Raw genomic sequence first — 24,882 nt, forward strand, 5'->3', positions numbered from 1 at the left:
CAGAAAAGGGAAATTTAGAAAATGACCGATCGGCAATCCCATCTCAGCACTATCAAGAATAAAAGGTACCCCATCAGGGTGATTGATAGATTTGTCTGCCAGATAGACATATATCTCTTGTAAAGTTGGACATTGCAAGCTGTCAAAGCCTAAACTTTCAAATCATATAACTAACTCCCTTTGTTGTGATTCCATGCTCGCTGAGAAATCTCTTGCCTGGAGGTAGAGTATATTCTCAACACACTAATGCCAAGATCGGTTTGCTTGACGATAATATTTCTCAATGTGTGTGTGTGTGTGTGTGTGTGTGTGTGTGTGTATGTGTGTATATATATATGGCTAATATATATATGGCTAATATATATATATATATATATATATATGTGTGTGTGTGTGTGTGTGTGTGTGTGTGTGTGTGTGTGTATCCATCTGTTAAATTGTGTTTGGGCTTGTCAATCTAAGGATGGGACCCTGGACCAAGATAATTTCACCAAGAAAAATTCTTGCAAGTGAGCCAGCCAGCCTTCCCCAGTGGGCAGGGCTCTGCATTGCCTGGTGTAATGGTTGGTATTTGCTGCAACAATATAGCAAAGTGATCTGCAACATTTATTACTGCTCACACATCAGCAGGGCAGCTGGGGTGGGGGGCAGGGGCTAACTGATCTAGGCTTGGCCCTGGCGGCTCTACGGGGAGGTCTGCTTCTCAGGTCTGTTGATTGACTGACGCAGCTTTGTTCCATGGGTCATCTTCTTTGGGATGTACATGGACCAGTGGGATATCTGAGCCAGGTTCCTCTCAGACCGTGGCAGAGAAGCAAAAGAACAAACAAAAACATGCGAGGCCTTTTCCAGTCTAGGCTCAGAAACCTCTGACTTATTCCTTTGGCCAGAGAAGTCACATGTCAAACACAAAGACAAGGGGTAGGGAAATCCACTCAGCCCCTTTAGTAGGAGAAGTGCAAAGTCACACGGTGAAGGGTGTGGACACAGGACCTGTGGAGAATTGGAGTTGCTGACCACATTAGGCTGACCACGTACCTTAACAAAGGCAATGTGAACCAAGGGCCAGAGCATCAAAGGGAGAAGTCAGGGCACAATTTAATTATTTGAGCCAACATAACAGCTCCCCTATGTTGTAAGAGATGCTGTAATACTGGAAAGAAATCCTTTTCAATGGACATTTAAAAACCTGCTATCTGCACACTTACATGTCTGTTTGCCCCGTCAGACCTTCTCAGAACTCTTAAGGTGACCTTTAGTGACACCAGGAGTTCACTGAAAACTTAGACAAAGGAATTGCCAAAGGCCACACAGACTTTGAGGAAAAGTAGAATATCAGATGCCACCTCGAGTGTTTCTGTTCACGGTAGCAGTCCCCTCCTCATTTTGAGAACCAGGAATTTCTAGAAAGGATGAAGGTTGGATATGAGATCTAATTCAGACATAAAGACTGCTTGCTGTAAATAAGCTTGCCATGAAAGGTCAGTCCTCCTCCTGCTGACCCCTTTTTCTACAGTGGTAGGGCTTCCTTACATTAGCAGCTGAGACCGAAATAGATTCCCTCCCACCCGCACCCACACCCACCCACCCAGGGGCTATATTCAGTCCTTTTCCTCCAGAATTGCGGTGGCTCCAGCTGAAACCAAAACCCGAAGTCCGCGGCCGACACAGGGCTTCTGCGTGGCTCCACAGCTGCACGGGGGGAGAAGGCAAGGAAATCCGAAGCACCTTCGGCCACTTAGTAGCACTTTAGTTTCGGTACAGGAGGCTCGCCTCGTTACTGGAGTACGTTTGAAAACACTGTTTACTATAAGCAGCAAATGTGAAACACGACTACTGCGCAGTTTAGAAGAGGGAGCACACGCATCGAGGGCTGAGTTGGTGAGGAAATCTTCACAGAGGGATCGCTCTGTCCTAGGGAGGCTCCTCCCTCTCCTACAATCCGCCCCCACCCTCAACAGGTGCTCTGCAAAGAGCGGTATTTTTTCCGGGCTGGGTTCAGGGACACTCACTGGCTTCAGGTGCAGCGACACTCTTCTCAGCCAGAACTCCAACTTAGCCACCGCCTCTGGACACTATCCACTCTGCCCCGTAACTTGTCCGGCCACTGGCACACTGCCCACTTGAGCATCTGTTCTCTGCACCCACCCTTCCTCTCTCGGGGGTAGCCCTGAGCACCCGGACTGCAGCCTACGCAGCCCCGGGGAGGTTTTCGGTGCCTCGCCTGTCCCCCTGGGCCACACTGCAGAGCCTAGGGCGCTGGGTGGATCTGGCCAAGTCTCCCGGGCGTGGGGTTGAGATGCGGTCGTGATCTTAGCCACAGTGCTCTCTTCATCAGATTTCCGATAAACCAGACTGGGACGGCCCTCGGCCCTGCGCCCTGGGCAAACGCAGGATCTCCGTGGGCAGCTCGGGGCGGGGCCGCGGGGGGGGGGGGGGGGGGTGGGGGTGGGAGCGGGGAGCGGTCTCCCCTCCCCGGCTCGCGCCTCTCCGGCCAGCCAGGTCTTTGGCGCTGAGCTCGCCGGAGGAGGCCGTCGGGGGGGCGGGCCCGGTGACGTCCCAAGGGGCGGGGGGCGGCGCGCTGGCTCCGCGCCCTCCCCGCCTCCTTCGGGTGCCGGCTCCGTGGGTCCTCGGGAGATGCTGCCGCCGCCGCCTTTGCGGTTTCCGTGCACGCAGCTGCGGGTCCCTCCGCTCCACCGCCGAGGCGCCGCGGCGTCCGAGGGCGCACCCGAGCCGAGCCATGCAGCCGGGAGCCGCGCTGCAAGCCATGCTGTTGGCCGCGCTGCTGGCGGGGCCCCGGGGCGCCACCGGTCGCCTACTAAGCGGTGAGTGAGCGCGCTGGGGCGGGGGCTGGTTCCAGGTCGGGTTCCGCAGAGGCACCGCCTGCACCCCACCTGCTGCTGGCCGTCTTCGAGGCCGCGGCGCCTCTCCTGCGGCCCTCTGCAGGGGCTGGGGGCGTCCCCGCCCCGCTGGTGGACCCAGCCCTCCTGCGCGCCCAGCTTGCTTAGCCCAGCGGCTGAGACCAGCGCGAGTCCCTGGGTATCCTGGAACCCTCAAAGGCCGTTCCCCGCCCTGAGTTCCGGGCGGTGGGGGACATAGGCGGGGGGCGGGGGCGCAAATCTGCCCCAGGAGGTGCCCCCTCGGCCCCCCTTCTGAGTACAGCCCAATAGTTGCCAGGACCCCGGCGCTGGCCGGGCTCACCAACTCTCCTCCAGCCCACTGGTGAGATCTCTTGCTCCTGGAGACGGCGGGTACAGTGGGGATTCTGGATCGGCTGTGCGCGGGGCACCCAGCCCGGTACCTCTAGTCTCTTCTCGGGGTGATGGGGGGCGCGGTGGGGGGAGGATGGCCAGATCCAGCTCTGGAACCAGAGCGCTTAGAGATCGGGAAAGAACCCTAGTGAGCGCGGGACAAGCCCCGCCTGACTCAGGGGAATGACTGTCTGCTTCCTTCCTCCTGTCGTGCCACTGCAGCCTCGGACTTGGACCTCAGAGGAGGTACAGTGCTCTGGCTTCTAGCCTCTTGCGCTTGTTCTGCATGTCGGGGGTGGCGGGGGGGGGGGGGGGCGGAGGGAGTGTCCGTGCCCCTTTCTCAGGTCTCCGGGGCGCCGACAGATTGGCCGTAGGGGATGGCGGAGAATGGCAGCCGCCACTGCGTTATCCCTGCTTGCGGAGCTGATGGAAGGGACCCGCAGTTGCTTTCAGGATGGGGGTGGACTGCCTGGTGGCAGAAGGTGGGGGGTGGGAGTGCATCTGAATAAAGCTGCCTGGGTCAGGGCTGCATAGGCTTTGTCCTAGGTCGTGGGGAACAGAAGCCCTCGCCCTTCCCCTTCCTGCAAAAGAGAAGAGAGAGACACTTCCTGAAGGCAGGGGAACCAGATGCGCCTCCGGCATCCTTCCAGCTCTGGCTCTCGGTCTGGCACTCACCCGCTGACTTGCGCTGAGGAGCCAGGCTGGACCATACAGGAAATTCGTTTAAGGTGTTATTTTTCCCCTTGGTAAACCAAGGGCAGAAAAGTGGGGACTGCCAGTAAATTCAACTCCAGTTTCTGTCATGCTGTGGCCAGGTTGTAGGTCCCTGGGGCTCATTTTCCGTCCGCCCCCTCATTTGGAGCCACCTTTAAAGAATCACAAGAGCTGGGCTGGGCCAATATCCTCTCCAGGCAGCACTGCAGCCACAGCCTCTCTGCCCTCACCCTCCCTGGAACACCTTCTTAGTGCGAAATGTCTTGCTTTTGAGGCCTCCTAATTTGCTAATGTGCCAGTCCTGTTAGAGTTCTAGCAATAACAGAAGAATAACAAAGAAAAGGGAGAAGATGCAAAACTCTTATAACTTGTTGCTTATTGAGGATGTCCTTACAAAAACGGTAAAAGAAGCAATAGAAACAAGAATTCGCAGGAGTCTTCTGGGTTATCTGTATGTGCTCCCTTCCCACTTAGCACTGAAAATGCCGTTAAGTGTAGCCTTTGCCCCATATTCTGGACACTATTGGGAATAACGAAAGCTCTCTGTTCGCTGCACGGCTGCAAAACAAATTAGGAAAATGAGAACGTTCCTTGAGGGCTGGGAAGAGGCTCCCAAACCAGAATCCTTCATCCTTCTGTCTGTGGTAGAAATTCACACCCACGGCCCACAGTCTGGCTCTGACATTGCGAGGGACTCCCCTTGTTGAAATGTGGTTTTCACTTGTACGCTTGGGTCCGGAAACATACGCTGTGTGCTTCTGCAGGCTAGGAGCTCGTATTTGTATCTGTATTCCCAGGACCTAGCACAGTGCCAGGCACAGAGTGGACACTCAGTACATGCTGGTCGAACAAAGTTCCAGTGCAGCAAGGCTTCAAGCACCCAGATGCAAGCTAGGGTGGGATGTTGTTCCTCCTCAGTAGAATCCCACACATTTGTCTGAGGTGGTGCTCAGTCCTTCTGGTGTCGGTCAGATACCACACATCACATAGGCTCCCAGTGCAGCCTGAAACTGCGGTGGCGTGGGCACTGGGCAGCATAGTTCAATGGTTATGGGCTTGACTCCGTAACCAGAATGGCCTTCCGACTCCAGTGAAGATACTGATAGCTATGTGACTTTAGCCAAATTATTTAATGTCTCTGAGCCTCAGTTTTCCCATCTGTAAAATGGGGCATAAGCAAATCTACAGCACAGGATGATCAGGAGAGTTCAGTGAGATAACATATGTAAATGCAAAAGCCCTTAGCGTAGTTCATGCCACATGGTAGGAATTCAGTACAACTTAGCTGTGTCTTGAGGCAAGTTCAACAACAGACAACCCGCACCGACCTGATGCTCTTAGCTTCCGCTCACACCACAGACTGGGTGACATCTGCTACTACCTGGGCAGAGGGTTCCAGGATAGAGGAGCCCACACCCAACTTCAGAATACCTCTCTTACCTGAAGGAAGCACCAAACAGAGGTAGCTCACGCTGAACCACACTATCCCCTGAGGCTTCCCGATGATGTGCCAGTGTTAGATGTGTGGCTTGGGGTGAAACCATAAATCTTCATCTACCTGTGTTCTAAAGGATAGTCAACAGTGTCTGCTTTTCAAGAATCTGTAACGGAACGAACGAAACGTGGAGTTCTTACACAATATAAGCGTCAGGGTTTAAATCACTGCATCTCCATGCCGGAAGGGGTGTTAATTTGCTCTGAGAAGCTAAATGACATTACACAGTCCACCGATGAGTAATCAGAATCCCTGCCCAGGGATAGCTCCATTCGCATGCCCTGGTATACTTCGGGGAGTCCTGAAATAGGTTGGCTTCTATTTTCTCTAGGGCAGCCGGTCTGCCGGGGAGGGACACAGAAGCCTTGCTATAAAGTCATTTACTTCCACGACGCTTCTCGAAGACTGAACTTTGAGGAAGCCAAGGCAGCCTGCAGGAGGGATGGAGGCCAGCTGGTGAGCATCGAGTCTGAGGATGAGCAGAGACTGATAGAAAAGTTCATTGAAAACCTCCTGGCGTCTGACGGCGATTTCTGGATCGGGCTCAGGAGGCGTGAGGAGAAACAGAGCAATGGCACAGCCTGCCAGGACCTTTATGCTTGGACCGATGGCAGCACGTCAACATTCAGGTAAGTGTGTGGAATCCACGGCAGCCAACTCACTTGACGTAACTCAGAAAGGGGTTGGGCTGAATCCATGGTGCCAGGTCAGCGGGGAAGAGGAGAAGACCCAGCCAGGCAGAACCCTGAGGGGACAGCACCAGAACAGCCACTGACCAAAGCAGTGTGGTGAAGGTGGTGGGATCTGTGCCCAACTCATGTCCCAAGAGCTCTGTCCAGGTGGCCGTGGCCCGGAAGCGTTGTTTTAATAGCAGGTGATGCTTGAAGTGAAATGGTTCTGGCTGTCCAGCCTTTTGGATTACAACCCCAATGAGAAATTGAAGGTCTGTGGAGCTAAGACTCAATATAGGGCTCCCGACCACAGGGCCCGGATGGACCAAGAGGGGACTTGAGGGATCCTGCATTTTGGAGGGCCCTTGTAAACCCACAGCGCCAGGACTTACTGATTTCACACCGCACCCTGGCACCATGGCTTTGCCACGGTCCCTCCCTAAGAAATGCAGTGACATGGATAAACATCAAAAGATAGCAAAGTCAAGAGGCAGACATAGACTGGAAAAGCGTAACAAACTACAGTGTTACTAGATAAAGAGTTTATAGAAGTCATTAACACGCTAAGAGTTTCTGTAAGTCAGTAAAACCCCAAAATATAAAGAGGCCAAAGACCCGAGCAGACCGTTGAAAAATAGAAAATCTAACTGGTGAACAGTCACATGGGGAAAAAAGTTTGAACTCATGATCAGTCAAAAGAATGCGGATTAGGGGAGCCTGGGTGGCTCAGTCGGTTAAGCGTCCGACTCTTGATTTCAGCTCAGGTCATTCATGATCTCGTGGAATCGAGAGAGCTGAGTGAGCTGAGCTGGGTGTGGAGCCTGCTTAAGATTCTCTCTCTCCATCTCCCTCTGCCCCTCCCCCAACCCCTCCCCCCAAAAAACAAAGAATGCAGGTTAAAATACATGATTTTACCTGTTACATTTAAGACAGCTGATCATCCTCTATCAAAGTCTACCCATTGTGCTGACCACATCCACACCTTCCAGGAGTAGGAGTAGCCCCTACAGGGTTCTGGGCCTCTCTTCCTGGGAGAAACTTGAAAAAGGAAAGTTCTTAGGATGAACTGTACTTCCCATCACTGTCGCTAGTCCCAGGGCCACAGCTGATACTCAGTGACCTCCCTCCTCTACTGCAGCCCAGATTCCCCTCTCTCTCTGCTCAGGGAACCTCCGTGGCTTACCTCGTGGCGGGGACCCAGACCCTCAGCCCTGAGGAATGTGAAGCCCCAGTCAATGTGCACTTCTCAGGCTGGAGTGACTGCACTTTTCCATCTGCCATCCAAAATGGGTGTGTGAATACCCACAGGAACCCAAGGAGACAACCTGGATGCCAAACATTTCTCCCTGCCCAGGATAGGTGATAGCATAGCTACATCCTCCTGCAATGGGGGCCCGTTTCCTCCTACAAAGGTAATCACTGCTCCTCTTGCCCATGTGGCAGCCATCACTCCTAGTTTAATAAGACTTTTCCAGGGGCGCCTGGGTGGCTCAGTCGGTTGAGCGTCCACCTTCGGCTCAGGTCATGATCTCACGATTTGTAAGTTCGAGGTCCACATTAGGCTCGCTGCTGTTAGCCTGTCAGTGCAGAGCCTGCTTTAGATCCTCTGGCCCCTCTCTTTGCCTGTCCCCCCATTGCACTCTCCCCAAAATAAATAAATATTAAAAAAAAAAAAAGACTTTTTCTAGATCTCCTGGGGGAAGTGTTTCCCCTTTGGGTCCTGGGACATCTAAAACCCACAGAGCCCAGCATTGCAGAGACAAGAAGCACGGATTCCCCAGAGGGTCACTACCAGTGATGGTAAGCAAGCCTCCTCCTGTTTCCACCCCCTGGCTCCCAGATCCATGTGTTCTTGCTCTTGGGGACACGGTATGATACTTGAGCCTTGGAGAATGTTTTGGAGGATGATTCTGCCTCCCTGCAAAAGTATTGCCTCTAAGCTAGTGCTTCAGCTGTGTCGTCCATCATTCTGTCAGGCTGGCAACTTCCAGATGCTGCAACATGTCATATGACTAGTAAATGCCCCAGCAACGAGCCCCTGCCACACCTCCTTTGCTATAAAGTAGGTCCCATGGTCCAATGAGGTGTCATTTGGGATTGTGTCCTGGTAGATCTAATACTACGTAAGCTCTGGATAGCGGTGCTGACTGAGGCCCTGTGGCAGGAAAGGCAAACCCGTACCCAGGTTGTACGTCTATCCCTGTCAAAGTGAATCCTTGCCCCTTTCAGGATGGAAGGAGTCCAGTGCAGTCAACTTGCCACCGAACACCAGGCTGGTGTTCTAGGATTGGTGCTCCTTTAGGGACTTAGTTAGCTTTGGTCTCCATTGCTGGAAGGGTCAATGTTTGGCAGTAGCTAGATCAGCCTTGGTGAGTGGGAGTGGGTACTGTTGAACCCATGCATAGCCTCCATCCCTGCCACCACGGCTACTGTAGTGAGTATCTGTTGTGCCGGCCCCAAGACAGCTGATACCAGGCTAGCTGACATCAACGGGCCGAGTCGTTTGTCTCCCTGGTCGTTTAGTGCCTCTTCAGTGCTAGAGGCTTTCTGCCGGGTTTTAACGTGTGATAGATCCTCATACTTCATGCCTATTCCCGTATGTCTGTTCACATCTCCCTAGCCGAGAGTTCCCTATCCCCAAACTTCCCCTCTTTCTCCTTTTAGACACCTGATCAGCTGGCCAAGTTCTGTGCCTTACCCCTGAGTCCCTATATATTCTGACCTCCAGTAGCTTCTCTTTCTGTGCCAGGTTGTTGACTAAGTATACCATCTAAGCTCTGGCCAATGGGAGGATGTCCCATCACCACTTGGTCTTTCAAGGCCAACTCTGAGTGGGGTTGTAGTGCAGCAGCCGTCCATTTGGAATTGTACTCACATTCTTGGCTGATCTATCCATGAACTGAACTCAGGCACCTCTATCAACTAGTCATAAGGGGTTCCCTTATGCAGCTATTGGTGTAAGCTGATGGAGAGTCTTTGGAATGACAGTGCTAGAGGCTATGGCAGCCTGCTCTACACGCTCATACAGTGCCCTTTGGTCCTGAATATATATTGATTCTGGGCCTTCCCATCCCAGGACTGGGTGTGTCCGATAGTACCTCACTCACAATGGGTAAGTTGAATTGCACGGTCTCTTGGTGCTCCCTGCCTAGTAGCAAGCCAGCAGCTGCCTTGCAAAAGGTGATTATCTCTCCGTTTCAGAAGACATGACCTTGCTATAGAATCCTAGGGGTTTATATTGTGATTCTCGCATTGGGGCTTGTTACAAATTCTGTGTGGCATTATTTTTCCCATCTGGATACCTCTGCTAATAGGATCTGCTACATAATAAGTCTGCTTGCATTACAGCCTAGACCTGCTTCAGGGTCCTTTTTCTGCTCTTGACCTCACTCAAAGCTGGCCGTCTTTCGTGTCAGCTGATATATGGGCCAGAGCTGTATGTCCAAGTGTGAAATATGCTGTCTCCAGCACCCAAAGGTGTTACGCTTCCTACTTCACATTATTCTAAGATGCTTCAAGATGCAATATTTGTCCTTTAATATGAAAGGGATGATCTGGAATTCCCTAGATCACTAGAAACCTACACATTTTCATGAAGTGGCAAGCTCTTGAATCTTCATAGCGTTGACATGTAATCCTCTGGAGCACATGAGTCTTCCTAAGCTCTTCTGGTTCAATTAGCATGATGTCAGAAATATAGCAGACCAGTGTGATTTTCTGCAAAATGTGTGGGTAGTCCAAATCTCTTCATACCACATTATGACGGAGGGTTGGAAAATTAATATAGTTCTCAGGCAAGATGATAAATGTGTATTGTTGTCCATTCCAAGCGAATGCAAATGGTTTTTTATTCTCTTGCTGATGGAAAATATTGTGTTTACCAGATCTGTATTGTGGGTACCCAAGGGCAAGTTAACCTGCTCTAGCAAAGACACCGTAGATGGCACAGAAGCTGTAATTGAGGCTTCTACTTAGTTGTATTTATGCTGTTCTAGTGTCATCCTTCAGGATCCATCTGGTTTTTGTAGGAGCCGGACTAGTGAATTAAATAAAGGTACGATGGCAAATAACACCCTTGCATTGTCTAGAATGGTGGTACCATTTTCTGTGATCTTCCCCTCGGTAAGATACTGGTTTTTTTATTTACTGCTTTGGAGATGTTGGGGAAAAGCAAAGTCTCAGAAGCTTCTACTTGACCTTGTCCACTATTACAGCTCTTACCTCACAGGCTAAGGAACCAACGTGGGACTATACCAACTACCAACTATGGCTGTTCAAGTCGTATATCTGCAGACTGGTAAATGACTGCTGGGTGGGTCCCACTGTGAGCTGGTCCTGGGCCAGAGCTCTACTCAATACCTGGGCTCAATATGCTCCCACTCTAATGGGTAGTCTTGATGATGTTTCAAGTCTTTGAATATCAATGTCACCTTGCATCCTGTGCCCAACAGTCCTTATGATATTTGGGTATCTCCTTTCCCCCAGTGTATGGCTACTCTACTAAATGGCCATAGGCACCTTTGGGAGAACAGGAAAATTATCCCCATGTGTACCAACCATGGCGTTGCAGGGTCCTTCCTCCTGACGACCTGGCCTCTTCTTCTGTCCGTGAATTCCAAGGCTGAGACCTGGCTCAAGTCCACAAACTAGGTGCCAGGCATAAAATTCCACCCATTCCATCATCGGTGAAATGAAATAACATAAAGCCATAAGGCCAGTGGGGAAGAGAACAAGGCAAGTCAAGTTAGGAGGTCCACCAACTGGGTTGGAAAATGGCCTGGAGGTAACTAATGGGGTAGAGGCCAGCCCAAGTCAGGGCCCCCAACTGCCCAGGCACAATGTCCAAATAGTGCTGCAAGTTCAGTTATTGTCCAGGCAAATTCAACCCCGTAGGCATAGCAAAGGACCTTCCCTTTGGTGGAGGGCAACACAGCCCTCAAGCAGAGCCGTACTGAGGTGCTGCAAGGAGACCTGTCTCTCAGCTGCCTCTTAAGGAGGGGCTCTGACAAGATCCAGGCAAAGCAGCAGGGCCCAGCTAAATAATCTGAGCATGAGGGTGAGATCGGGGCCTCAGAAGGAAGCAGCTCAGGTGGGTAACCACGTAGACTATAAAACCCAGCCCTGAATCACTGCATGCAGTGAGTGCTCACAGCATTCAGACTCTCTGTGGAATCCAAGGCCCTAAAATGGGACCCATATACTCAACTGGGTGGCAGCACCATTTAATTCCAAGTACCACCAGGTAGTGGAGCTCAGGCTGCTAACGGAGCTAGGAAGACAAAGGCAAGAAATGTGGCAGCAGAGGCTGAAGGAGGGGCTCATCCGCTTGATGAAGGGAAAACAAGATAAAAGCTGCAATTAGACTAGGGGGGTCCTCTGCTCTGTCCCTACCCCCTCACCTGCCTTGACAGCGTCTCCATTTTGGAAAGTCTTGCTCAGATGCTCGAATTTTTCCCTCTACTTCCTAGGGCTAGAAAGGCAGTTATGACGGTTGAAAAGCATAAAGAGATATGAGTGAGGCAAGCTCTGGCTGAGAGGAGCCATGCCTCTTGTCAGTGCGTCTGATTTCTACAACAAAGAGAAACAAAAGCCGGTTCGCAAAAAGCAAGCAATAAGATCATCCCAGACTGCTTCTTCTCATAATTGCTTTGCAGACATCATATGGTAATATATTCCTCCCCGCAGAGAGCCTGTGGCAAATGTCAGATGACTGGTTGTGATGTCCACCTTAGAAAGCACGTGGTTCTACATACTGGCAACACTTCAATTCCTCCCTGTGTTACTGTCTCCTGACGCAGAAGCCTACGTTCATGGTTCACTGGAACTCGATGGGAAAAGTCTGGGGCTTCCTTCTCCAATTGTCTCCATTGTTGACCCCTTTCCTGCAGGAACTGGTACGTGGATGAGCCTTCTTGCGGCAGCGAGGTCTGCGTGGTCATGTACCATCAGCCATCGGCACCTGCTGGCATCGGGGGCCGCTACATGTTCCAGTGGAATGACGACCAATGCAACATGAAGAACAATTTCATTTGCAAATATTCTGATGGTAATGAATCCTTCCCCAAGTCATGTGGCTGAGTCCCCAGCTGCCTCTCTTGCTTCATAAGCAGCTGCTAGTTCCCAGAATTTGTTATGTGGTCTCTGAGAAAGCTTGTTGGGAATTCCAGCGGTGTTGAACACTGGGGAATGCAGTGACAGTTCCTCGTGGAGGAGTACTTCTAGCAAAGGAGAGGAGTGTCTGATGCTAAGAGAAGGGATGAAGAAAAGAAAGGGTCTAATTTATGTCTGACAAAGCGAGAATCATGACAAGTTCAGGAAACAAAAAGCCCTCTGAGTGGACAAATTCTTATTCTTTCCACATGTGAGGTTGGCTGTAGGAACTTGGAAAAAAAGAAATATGAAAGGAAGCTGGCCATTGTCCCTGCAAGTCTTCTAACAGCCATGTGACATTATTTTCTGGGGCTTTAAGGAAACAGAATAATGACCCGAGGAGGTAGATAATGGAGTACACCGATTTGACTGGCCTTGGACAGATAGCGGTCACCTTGAGGAGCAGGCTTAAACCACCTTGCAGATTCACCTGGCGTTGGCTTCTAGGTCTGTTAAGGTTTTCAAATTGGCTACAAGCCTGCAGTCTCACTCTCCTGGAGTTTCCCAAACTCCCCCATCGTAACTGGCTTAGATCTAAACTTACGTGATTTTTTTTATCTGTCCCTGAAGTTTCTCAGATCCCTGAAGCCAACTGCTGGGTCCCAGCCCTCACCTCTCCTGGTGAGAATAATCCTGTCATTCTAAACTCTTTGAATTGGACGATGCCCTTGCTCTGGTTTTTGCTGCTTGAGGTGTTTTTCCTCTCTCTCCCCCACCTCCACCCCACCCCAGGTGAACTCCTCCCCACAGAGACCTGGCCCTTCCTGCCACACAGAGCTGACTCAGGCAGGGAGGTGGCTGAGACGAGGGGGGGGGGGGGGCTGGCTTAGCAAGTTGCCTCTTTAGAGCAGTAAAAGCAGTAAAAGCAAAACTTTCCATCACTCTGTTAATTATGTCCTATCAGCTCTGTGGTTTAAAATGTTGTAATTTTTAAACATTTTGTGAAGGAAATGTGCGATTTTAAAAGTTCTTTTCATACCTTTTAATTTTTGGACTTTGAACCTAGCGTGTATATATGTGTATATGTGTATATATACATATACATACATATATACATATATGGGCATATATGTACATGTATGTACATATATGAAATATTCCTAATATAATATTCATATATATACACACTATTCTTTGTTGCTTTTGCTATTACTTGAATGACACCGAGTCCTGACAGGAAAAAGATTTTAAAAAAAGATGCACAGGATTAATGAGGAGAGTATAATAAAAGGATATGTACAGAAGTGTGGCAAAGAGAAAGAGACGGTGAGGTGCCCAGGGATTGGCCACAGTAGGACGCTGTTACTACCCCTGAGCCCAAAGGAGCAAGTGGAGAGAATGGTTTTAGCAGAACCCCGAGCTCCCATGAGCTTGGAGTCATGGAATAGGAGCCACCCACCAGAAGCCATAACCATAAAATGCAGCGACTGTCAAACCGTGGTGGTGATGCAGGAAGGGAGCCTGGGGAGTAAAGCCTGGGACCTCTCTCTGCTCTCCTGCCTCTGCCTCCCATCAGCTAAGCCCAGTCAGAAGTGAAAAGGCAAGGGAGTCCCAATAACACAGTGCATAGACGTCAGCCTCCTGGGACACAGAGGAGGGCAGACTAGATCTGGCAGAGGGAGGTGAGCACGTGGAGAAAAACTAACACGTTGTCTTTATGTGGCCACCCATCTCCAGGATGAGTTCACGCACCTTAGCCATACAAGAAGCTGCACGAGCAGCTCTCTTCACCTCCACTCCCCCATTCCCCTGTGCACGTTGTGAAGCTGTCCACCCACCTCCCCCCCATTCCCCTCTGCACTCTGTGAAGTTGCCCAAGAGCTCTTGACTGCTGTTCCCTGTGCTTGAAACACTCCTCCCTTTTCCCAGACAACTCATCCTCACCTTTGGGGTTCACGTTGAACATCACCTCTCAGAACGACTAAGTGCAACAGGTGATCGTGAATTGGATCCTGGAGGATGATGATGGTTTTGTATAAAGCGCAGCTTTAGGACAATTGGCAGAATTTGCATAAGGTGCATAGATTAGGTAATAGACTATAAATGACAATATCTTGGTTCTGATCACTGTTACTGAGGTTATGTAAGAGAACCCCTCCACACACATATGCATGTGTCTGTATGTGTTCTTCGTACATATGTGGGTGTATATGTAGGTATAAGTAAGAATATAGATAGAGAGAGAGACAGAATAATTAAATACATGAAATATGATAAAATTGTAACTTATGGGTGAAGGCTATATGGGTATTCCTTGTAGTATCCTAGCAAATTTTCATAAATCTGAATTTTTTCAAAATAAGAAGTTAAAAAAAATCTCCTCTGGGAAACCTCCCAAGGGCCCCTCAAAACCAAGTTAGGTGTTCCTCCTGGGAGGATCAGAGCACCTCACACACACAGTATTTTAACTGCCTATTTATAAGTTTCTGCCTTTCACTGCCTGGTTGACATGAGGTCTGGAAACATGCACTTTGGAGCAATGAGTCCCTGCACCTGATGGGCTAGGAGAAGGTCATCCAGGGCGGTCCCAACAGGAAGGCACACCATCTATTATGCCAGAGTAGCAAGAGACTGGTTGAATAACATCTAAAACTAGACAGCATGACCACGTAGAGCAGGTGGCATGCTAGCCAGGGCTGAACTCTGGCTTACGTCTGAGGTGTGCGAAAGGCGTAGGTGTATCCAGTGAAAGTGAGAGACAAATCATCTGAGGCAGTGCATTGCAGATACATCGTAGGGAGTGATGGAATGCTGCGTTCGTGTTGTGCCATGTTTAATGCAGTTTTGCACCGTGGACGGAACCATGGAGGGACAAGAAAATGAATACATCATGTGATGTTCTTGAATACACTATGTATTATAATGTAATGTCACAAATTAGTGTTTGTTAATATCATCCTGTGTTTCCATATGCTATGGCCATCCCAGAGAGCGTAAGGACTCTTCTCGTTTGCTGTTGCGTCTCCAGTACCTAGCTGAGTTTGTCTCCTTGCAATTTTAATTTTCACTTGAGTCGTTTGGGTCAAATCCCAGTTCAGCTACTCAATAGCTATGAGATTCGGACAAGTTATTTACTCTCCCTGTACCTCAGGCACCTCATGTACAAAATCACCGTAGTAAGAGCAACCACCTCATTAGGCTGTTATCAGGGTAAATCATGTTCGTTTTTATAAAACACTTAGAACATGATGATGTTTCTATCATATAGCAGGAACTATATAAGTGGGGTTTTTTAAAAAAAATAAATGAATGGATTTTCATTGCACACACACTTACAGGAAGATGATTAAAATTTTCCTTTCTGAATGAAACTTCAGAATGGCCTTGGCATCCTGGGCTTAGGATTGTGAATTCCGAAATCACACCCTTAAGGACCCCATCCCTATGAATGCCAGAGCATCTGATTAGCATGAGAGATTTGCTACCAGTACCTGAGGGTCACACACTCTCAGCCAAAGGTAAAAGTATTCAGTGTAGATGTTCTGTGCAACCTGATTGTCCTGAGGCTCTTTGTAACATTTTGAATGACTCGGGTTCTGGATCACCAGTGTCTGCCTTGGGGCTGGCAGTGGTCTGCTTACCTACCCCCCTACAACCACTTCCACTGCTTGGACATTGTGTTTGTTACCCTCTAAAACATCCCTAGTGAGAGTTGTTAAAATGTCTTGGATTGCTTTTTCTTTGCTTTGCTTTTCTTCTTCTTTTTTTTTTAGATTGTTTTCAAATTGAGGCCTGAGTGTAGCTGGGGAGGGATAGGGATTACTGTTGAAACTGGATTAGCCATATGTTGGGTGATGGTACATAGAAGTTCATTATACCAGCCTTTCTATTCTTGTTTATATTTGGAAATTCCCATATTTAAAATTTTAAAATACTTTGGGGCTGGGTAGCTCAGTCAATTAAGCGTCTGACCCTTGATTTCAGCCCAGGTCATAATCTTACGGTCGTGACTGCCTGCATCAGGCTCTGTGCTGACAGCAAAGAGGCTGCTTGGGACTCTCTCTCTCTCTCTCTCTCTCTCTCTCTGTCCCTCCTCCCCTCCTCTTTCTCTCTCAAAAATAAACTTAATGAAATAAATACAATTTTAAAATACTTCTTTAAAAATACCCAAGTAAAGCTGGGGGAAGGCTAGTCTTGGTGAAAAAGTGATTCTTTTGGCTTGCTAACCCAGTTCCTAGCATTGAGTAACACAAAATAAAGTTTATCGGAAGACTGAGTAAATAAGTGGATGCCATGATTTGGCCAGTTTCATTCAGATGGCATGAAATTTACTTATTATTTTCATATTTGTTTCTTTCTGCCACAGAGAAGCCAACAGCTCCTTCTACAAAGCCTGGAGGTAAGCTATCATTTGAGTTGGGTTCATTTGGACTGTTTCACAGGCCCCCTTTATGGGTTTAGAACCATAGGGTCTTTAGACCAGATTTTCCAACAGAAAGAGCGCGGGTGTTAAGTCATGCCTTTCGGAGAGGTAGATGCCGCCTTTCGGAGAGGTAGATGCCGTGTGCAGCCCTGTCGAGTAGTTCATTAATCTCTCCCTGGCGTTGCCGATTTCCCCCAAAGCTGAAAAGCAACAACCACAAATTCAGTTTGGGATGTGACTTGTCATTACTGACAATCTGAGAGGAATAATTCCATCTAATGAGAAAAGAAGTGAGCCAAACGGATAATTTATGCTCCTAGAAGTGAGTCATTGGCCCTTCCCTTTGGCACCTCTGTATCTTATGTGCCTTGACGCCAGCTGCCTGCTGTCCGTTTCAGTACATGATTCTTGGCAGCAAAGATCTCCCCAGGAAGATGAAGGCAGTTGAACCTGTAGGCCGGCAAACTCAACCCTTAACTTTTCTATGCTTTTAAATGGCCCGAGTCAAACTGCTCCTCTTTTTGGGGGATCCCACCCACAACCTGGCCACCCTCAGAGACTATCTGGATTATGAGGCCTTTTCTCTGGGGTCTCAAGTCGGTGTGTCTGTCTCCAGGTGAAGGAACAGAGCCAGCAACACCCATGCTTCCAGAAGACACAGGGAAAGAAGATGCCAGAGAGACTTTTAAAGGAAACAAAGGTATGGACCCAACTCTCCTGGGGGAAATAGATGACGGGACTCTCCCGATCACAGATGACCAAGTACACTTTCTACTTTGTTCTTTCCTGTAACCACTTAAAAAATGAACTAGACAGGGCATCTGTGACTTTGCAGAAAGTGCACGACGTTTTGGGGTTTGTAGTGAAACCACAGGGGGAGAGTAGTCGGCCAGGAGGTGAAATGCCTGCCTGAGGATGAGGATAGATAGGGCTGGAGGACGCCCAGCAGTTGTGGGTGGGGGCGGGGTACCGAGAGAATGGCTGTAGAGGAACAAAGGGGAAAAACCCAGGCTGTGAAGCCAACAGGTCCGACCTTGACATTCACTTGTGAAACAAATAGAGGAAATGGACACAAACATTTCACAACTGGAATCAAGAAGGATCAGAGAAAAGGGGGGTGATAACTGGGAGCACTGATGGAATTTCCACCTGGGCTCTCACCTGGAGTCTCAAAGAGGGAGATCTGAGTTTATGTGGCTGGGCAACTTTTAAAAACCACTTCATTTCTCTGTGCTTTAGTTTTCATGTTCTGCGTGACGGAAGTAACGCCATGTGTCTCACGTATCCGAGAGCCTCACTGTGGCCGTCAAATGAAATCGGATATTGTAATACTGCAGTTCAGTTCTGGCATTAGCCACGCCAAGCTAGGACAGAGCCCACAGGTTAAGGGCACAGTCTGCAGCAAGTCACTTCAGACATCAGTCACAAGTTCAGGGGTCCCCAGGCCACCCCCACTTCTGGTCAGTTGGCTACAAATCCAGAGGATGCCCACAACCCCCTCAGGTTTGATAGCTCACTAGAACAACTCACAGAATTCAGGAAAACACCATACGTAGGACTGCATTTTATTGTAAAGGATACAGATCACCACCAGCCAGCTGAAGAAACAGGTAGGGTAAGGTCCGGGAGGGTCCTATGTGGGGAGTTTCTGTATCGTTTCCCTGGGGCATCAGGATGCATAATCACCCTCCTGGCACATCAACGTGTTCTTTACATAGGCATGATTGATTTGGTCATTGGCCATGAAATTGAACTCACTCTTCACGCCCCCTCCTGTCCTGAGACCCCCGAGGAGCCCCCTTCCTGAGACATCTTACCAGCATAAACTCTGATATGGTCGGAGGGGCTCCTGAATAATAAAGTTACCCCTATTACCTGCAAAATTCCAAAGATTTAGGGCCTCTCTTCCAGAAGCAAGGTCAAATTTTATTATACAACTGATAAAATGTGTTAAAATGCTTTGAAAAAAGTACAAAGGGCTCTACAGAGGTGGGTGGCGTTTTCAGTGCTCATCGGTTTTATGGCGGCATTTAAAGTGGGTTTTGCTTTGGGCTCTTTGTTTGTGTGGTTGTTAGGTTTGCAGCCTCACAGGAAAACAAAGCAACAGCTTCCAGAAGGTTGGGAACCTTGGACCAGTGGGAGTAAGAAAGGGGTCAGGCCCCAGTCCTTGATTCCTCCTCAAGCCCCATGACAGAAAATTCTTTGGTTCTAAGTCTTAAAGGATAGGTCGGGATAACAGACCTCTGAATGTCCTCCACAGTCACTGCTCTTGGTCCCAACTGGATCCAATTAGTCTTAGTCAGATTTGTTGGAAGGTTACAGTCTGATTCATGGGCTTCATGTGACCTTCTCTTTCCTGGTAACAGCACTGAGACTTAATTCTTCTTCCCTCCCTCTTCCCCACCCCACCTTGGGAACTACCATTTCTGTCCCGAGAGCCAAAGACATCAACACTGCCCAAGCAGCCCCTGCTTTGTTAAGGGACAGGAAGGATAAGAAAAGAGAGGATCTCTTTCCTCTGGGGAAAAAAAAACAAACTTAATTCAAAAAATGCCTCTCTGATATTTTGCAAGAGACTCCAACACTTAAACTTCTTTTCTCTATTACTTAGGATAACAAGATAGGTAGAAAACGCTCACTTATTGAAACTAGAAGACTTTGCCAACTGGGTAACTGTATACCAATTTCCTTCCAGGAATGCGCTCTTTGAAATACCCTATGTTGATTATGCTTTTTTAAGCCTGTTTTGAAGCACGTAAAAACCACTGATGCTGATAATACGCAATTTTCTTTTCAGAAGCTGCCTTAAATCTTGCTTACATTCTAATCCCCAGCATCATCCTTCTCCTTGTGGTCATCACCGTTGTGTGTTGGGTTTGGATCTATAGAAGGAGGCAAGTAAAACTGTCGTTGTGTGAGTCTTTGTATCTTCTGGACTCTTTGAGATTTGGACATTGCTCTGTTTACTTCATTAAAAAGCCATAGCGGCTCCAAGAGAATCACCATTGCAGATTTGAGAGTATATTCTCCCATGGGCTCAGGACATTCAGGAGTACTAAGCATTTGTGCTTAGTTGTGACTAAGAGAGTGATCTTATATTCTTTCATTTTTGTGTAAGGAAGATTTTACATGACTTGAGGGGTGAAACTGTGTTATTTGCCTACTTTGTATACACACATCACTCAGCACAGTACTTCCGTGAATGAATACTCTCACTCCAAAAATGTTTGTTAGTTGGGGGAAGGAATAAATAGTGAGCCATTGAAATATGACTGTTCCAGAGCCTTCTGGCAAGCATCTGCAATGAAATCACTTTATTAAAAATGAAATAGCTCAGTCTCTTAAATGGACTTTCTTTTAATTCAATATACAATTATAGATTGCTACCAAATAGCTCCACTAAGCAGCCTAGAGGACCTCTATTTATGAATCATGGGCCACCATTTTTGAGGGACCCACAGCTATTCTCAGTTGGTTTTTTATTCCCCATCATCATGCTATACATGGAAGAAGGCTAGTATGCCCATTTTACAACAGAAAAACTAAGGTCCAGTTTAAGATTTGGCTCCCTTCGATGACCATTTTAAGATGAATTAGTAAAATACCAATGCTTAAGATTTGACTTGTGTAAACCTTAGTATTTGCTTTAAGTTTTGACTTGTTTAAGATTTGACTTTTTAAGTTTATAGTCTTGATTGGACTTTAAGATTTGACTCCCTTTGATGGCTGTTTTAAGGTGAATGAGTAAGATATCAATGCAGAGTTGACCCTACAACAACAAGGGTCTGAACTGTGTGGATCCACTTATACATGTTGTGGGTTTTTTTCCAGTAAATACAGTATAGTACTGTAAATGTTTTTTTTTCTTCTTTATCACTTTCTTTTTTTTAATGTTTATTTATTTTTGAGAGAGATCACAAGCACAAGCAGGGGAGGAGCATGAAGAGAGGGCGAGAGAGAATCCCAAGTGGGCTCCATGCTGTCATCACAGAGCCCAACATGGGGCTTGAACCCACAAACTATGAGATCATGACCTGAGCTGAAGTTGGACGCTTAATCAACTGAGCCACCCAGGCGCCCTGTGATTTTCTTAAAAAAATTTTTTTTTCAACGTTTATTTATTTTTGGGACAGAGAGAGACAGAGCATGAACGGGGAAGGGGCAGAGAGAGAGGGAGACACAGAATCGGAAACAGGCTCCAGGCTCTGAGCCATCAGCCCAGAGTCTGACACGGGGCTCGAACTCACGGACCGTGAGATCGTGACCCGGCTAAAGTCGGACGTTTAACCGACTGTGCCACCCAGGCGCCCCCCTGTGATTTTCTTAATAACATTTTCTTTTCTCTCCCTTACTTTATTGTAAGGAAACAATATATAATACATATAACATGCAAAATATGTGTTAATCAACTATTTACAGTATCATTAAGGCTTCAGGTCGGCAGTAGGCTATTAGTGGTTCAGTTTGCTGGGAGTCAAAAGTTACATGAAGATTTTCAACTGGGTGGGGGATTGGCACCCCTAAGCCCTTCATCATTCAAGGGTCAGAAGTAGAACCTGCTTCATTTAATAATAACTTCCTTATAGGATCATTAGAAGGATTAATTCATGCAGAATGGGCTTACAGTAAGCAGTCAAAAATATTAGCTCTTACTATGATTATTTTTATTAATTGATTCTCTTTGATCTAAAAAGAGAATTCAGTTAAAAGTTACAAATATATTTTCCAACTGCTTACTCTGCAGTTGTTTTTGTTTGTTTTGGTTTGGTTGGTTGGTTGGTTGGTTTAAATTTCCCTTCCTTACTCTATCTATTTAACACCTCGCCAGGATTTGGGAATTGTGACTTTGAAGCTGGAGTCTATCTCAGGGGGTTTTACCTTTTTTTTGTGCCACAGACATCTGTAACAGTCAAATGAAGCCTATGGACTCCTTCCCAGAACAATATCTTTAAATATATTACAATAAAATATATTGGATTACAAGGGAAGCCATTATACTGATACAACAGTTTAGCAAAATATTTCCAAAAATGATTGTGACTTGGTAATACATGCATTTCTTTATTAATGCTTCCTTATCTAGTAGTGGATGTGATTACCATAATTTTGAAACAGAGATGAGTGTAAAATATTTTAAGGCCTCTATGGCAACTGTGATGTGATATGAAAATAACCTGTGATTTCTGTTGGTGATCGAGTCAAAGGTATTACTAATTCTACTCTAGTTTGTTGCCTACATTCAGAATTGAAGGACAGGCTCACTTTCACTTGGAGATGAGTTTGTTTTAATGTGATATTTTTCCCCATCCAGTTCTATCCATGGACCCTCTGGGAGCTCTGAGGATCCCAGGATAACCACCTCTGTTCTATGCTCTTGCAGCAGTGAACGATAGCTACGCAATCGCTTTGAATACAACACTTCCCCATTTTGTTACCCCACCTCACCCCACCCCGAAGCCCTGACCTGTAAGTTTCGGTAGGTGAGAAAGACAGTGTAGTGATTGCCCAGGCTGGCTTTCTCCTGCCTGAACAGGAGACACGGGGATATTCTCAGTCCCCTTGTCTAAAATACTTGGCCCCGCTTTTCTCTCCTCCTAGGAAAGGGGGGCAGCCAGGCCCCAGCACGAAGGAGCAGCACACCATCTGGCCCTCTCCTCATGCGGGGAACAGCCCAGACCTAGAGGTTTACAACATCATTCGAAAACAAAGTGAAGCCGATTTGGCTGAGACCCGGCCAGACCTGAAGAACATTTCATTCCGAGTGTGTTCGGGAGAAGCCACTCCCGATGACCTGTCTTGTGACTATGACAACGTGGCCGTGAACCCATCCGAAAGTGGATTCGTGACTCTGGCGAGCGTGGAGAGTGGCTTTGTGACCAATGACATTTACGAGTTCTCCTCAGACCGAACGGGGAGGAGCAAGGAGTCTGGATGGGTGGAAAATGAAATATATGGTTATTAGGGCACGTGAAAAACACTTGAACAAATGGAAATGGGAACGAAAAGAGGAGCAAAACTCTCCTATTTTCTGTGAGGAAAAGAGAATGTGTATGAAGATGCTCCGTTCAGGTCTTGGGGGTAAGCATGTGACCCCCATTAGCCCCTGTTGGATCCCCAAGTTTGGCCAAATCCCCAACCCCAGCTCCTCACCCAGATCAGCCTTATGAGAAAGCACCTTGCCCACGGTCAGGCACATAGTAGAAAAGAAATGTCAGTCGACTGGTTCTATCTGACTTTCAAGGGAGAGTGACTTCCCTGGCAGGGATAAGTTTGAGGCTGTGGGACTTGGGAAAGCCATCTCTGGGTTCTGGTTTTCTCGCTCTGCTCTGTATATATATATATGTGTGTGTGTGTGTGTGTGTGTGTGTGTGTGTGTGTGTGTGTGTATACATATATATATATATATATATATATATATATATATATATATCGGCAGCAGATATAATCACAATGAGACAGAAATTACAGAATCTTTTCAAAGCCCACGTACTGTGGCATCAGGCTGGCCAGGGTACGGACAAATCTTAGATCTGTTTTGTTTTGTTTTTTTTTTTCAAAGAATCCAATCAAATCAAAAGCAGGAAGCAGAATGTTAGTCTGTCTGTGTCTACAGCCCTTCCTCTGCATGTAACCTCAGGGGACCTCTTTTTCTTTCTCCTCGCATCCAAACTTGGACATATCCAACTTGGAAATACGTTACAAACTAAAACTGGAATGTGAGTCTCGGCTTCTAGGCTTCTTTGTGTGCCCAGCCCTGGTAGTGCTCTTATTCTCCTCGTGTGTTTGTTTTACGGCAGCAGCAACATGGTTTGGCTGATGATGATAATGATTCTTCCTTTGTGTTATGGGACTTATCTCAAATACTTTTGGACTCAAATCCACAGAAAAGTTTCTTGGCCCAACATCAGCTGTTTACACTTTGAAGGTCTGCAGGCTCTTATCTAATATCATCAGCAAACCCCTTCTAGCTTATTATGTTAAATTTTCCAATGCTTATTTATTTTTGAGGGAGAGAGACAGAGTGTGAGTGGGAGAGGGGCAGAGAGAGAGGGAGACACAGACTCCGAAGCAGGGTCCCGGCTCCGAGCTGTCAGCACAGAGCCCGATGCGGGGCTCGAACCCACGAACTGGGAGATCATGACCTGAGCTGAAGTCGGACGGTCAACCGACTGAGCCACCCAGGCGCCCCGTAACCTTTGATCATATATCTTACTTTTTTCATAGTTTGTCACTTTGTCTCACACACGGAGCCCCCAACTAGACGGAGTTAGCTGGTCTGGGTCCGAGCAGTATCACGTGCAGTCAGTTGTAATCACTGCCCAATGGCCGGCTACACGGGGGCAGGGAGTAGGGTGGACAACAGAAACATCACTTACGCCTGCTCCCAGGAAGTGTATTTTGTGGACTCACAACATATAAGCAAAATGAGTGACCCCGTGGTCTGAAGGACCGATTCGTTGCTCCAAAACACCAAAGCTCCCATTTTGCTTCAGATGTCCTGGGTCTATAATCTATCCCTTTATCCTCCCCTGTGTCACCCACTGGGGCCCCTGTTAGGCTGCACCCCCATCAGGGTGGGGATCCAATCCGCCCTGTCAGCATTGTAACTCCCACACTCCAGACAGCACCTTGCACAGAGTAGACCATCAATATTTGTTGAATGGATGAGCAATTCATTTTTCGGGCTGATACAGCATAGTCTATATAGGTCAGCTGAAAAGTTTGCAGAACTTAAAAGTTCATACTCCACCTGGGTGGGGGAGGTAACAGTTATTTTAGTTTAAAAAGCATTCCTATTGCCTAGGAAGAAGGAAGTATGGCAACAACAAACAGAAGTCGGTGAATTGTGTCAACAACTTGCTTTAAGTTGCTGAAGCTGGTAACTAAAGGTTCACGGGACTCAAGTGCAGCTGCAGCTTTTTACCCAGGCCCTTTATATTTGCCTTTACATTTCCCTGACTCTCCTTGAAGGAGGTAGATCTGAGGCTTGCGCTCTGGTCTCCTGGTTCGGTCACCTCTCAGATAAGTCCTTTCGGTGTCGCATACTCGCTGTCTCGGCGATTATCTTAGCTGTGCCTCAGGCGGACGAACTGGGGTTCAGTTACAAATTTGGCAAGCCGTCCAGGAGCTCCTTGCCCACCGTTCATCTGCTCCCAGCCAACAAGGGAAGTCCGGTGAGTCCAAGCAGCTGCTTAGGCTTTTGATCCTAGGGGACTCACCCCAACTGGTGCACCAAAC

At 47.9% G+C, this 24,882-nt stretch overlaps 1 protein-coding gene across 2 annotated transcripts; it reads left to right on the forward strand.

Annotated features, from left to right (window-relative positions):
- Nucleotides 1–2,510: 2,510 nt before the first annotated feature.
- Nucleotides 2,511–22,992, forward strand: LAYN (layilin). Of its 2 annotated transcripts, XM_023239084.2 has the most exons (8): nucleotides 2,511–2,825; nucleotides 3,474–3,497; nucleotides 5,792–6,089; nucleotides 12,020–12,177; nucleotides 16,588–16,620; nucleotides 17,261–17,344; nucleotides 19,442–19,538; nucleotides 22,243–22,992. In XM_023239084.2, the coding sequence occupies exons 1-8, from the start codon at nucleotides 2,741–2,743 to the stop codon at nucleotides 22,604–22,606; spliced, it is 1,143 nt and encodes a 380-aa protein (XP_023094852.2). In that variant the 5' UTR covers nucleotides 2,511–2,740; the 3' UTR covers nucleotides 22,607–22,992. The 2 variants fall into 2 exon arrangements, with proteins under 2 accessions (XP_023094852.2, XP_023094853.2); XM_023239085.2 differs by lacking the exon at nucleotides 3,474–3,497 and having other exon boundaries at nucleotides 2,513–2,825; nucleotides 22,243–22,990.
- The last annotated feature ends 1,890 nt before the right edge of the window (nucleotides 22,993–24,882 follow it).

Source organism: Felis catus, chromosome D1 (genome assembly GCF_018350175.1).
Source record: "Felis catus isolate Fca126 chromosome D1, F.catus_Fca126_mat1.0, whole genome shotgun sequence".
NCBI classification, from domain to species: domain Eukaryota; kingdom Metazoa; phylum Chordata; class Mammalia; order Carnivora; family Felidae; genus Felis; species Felis catus.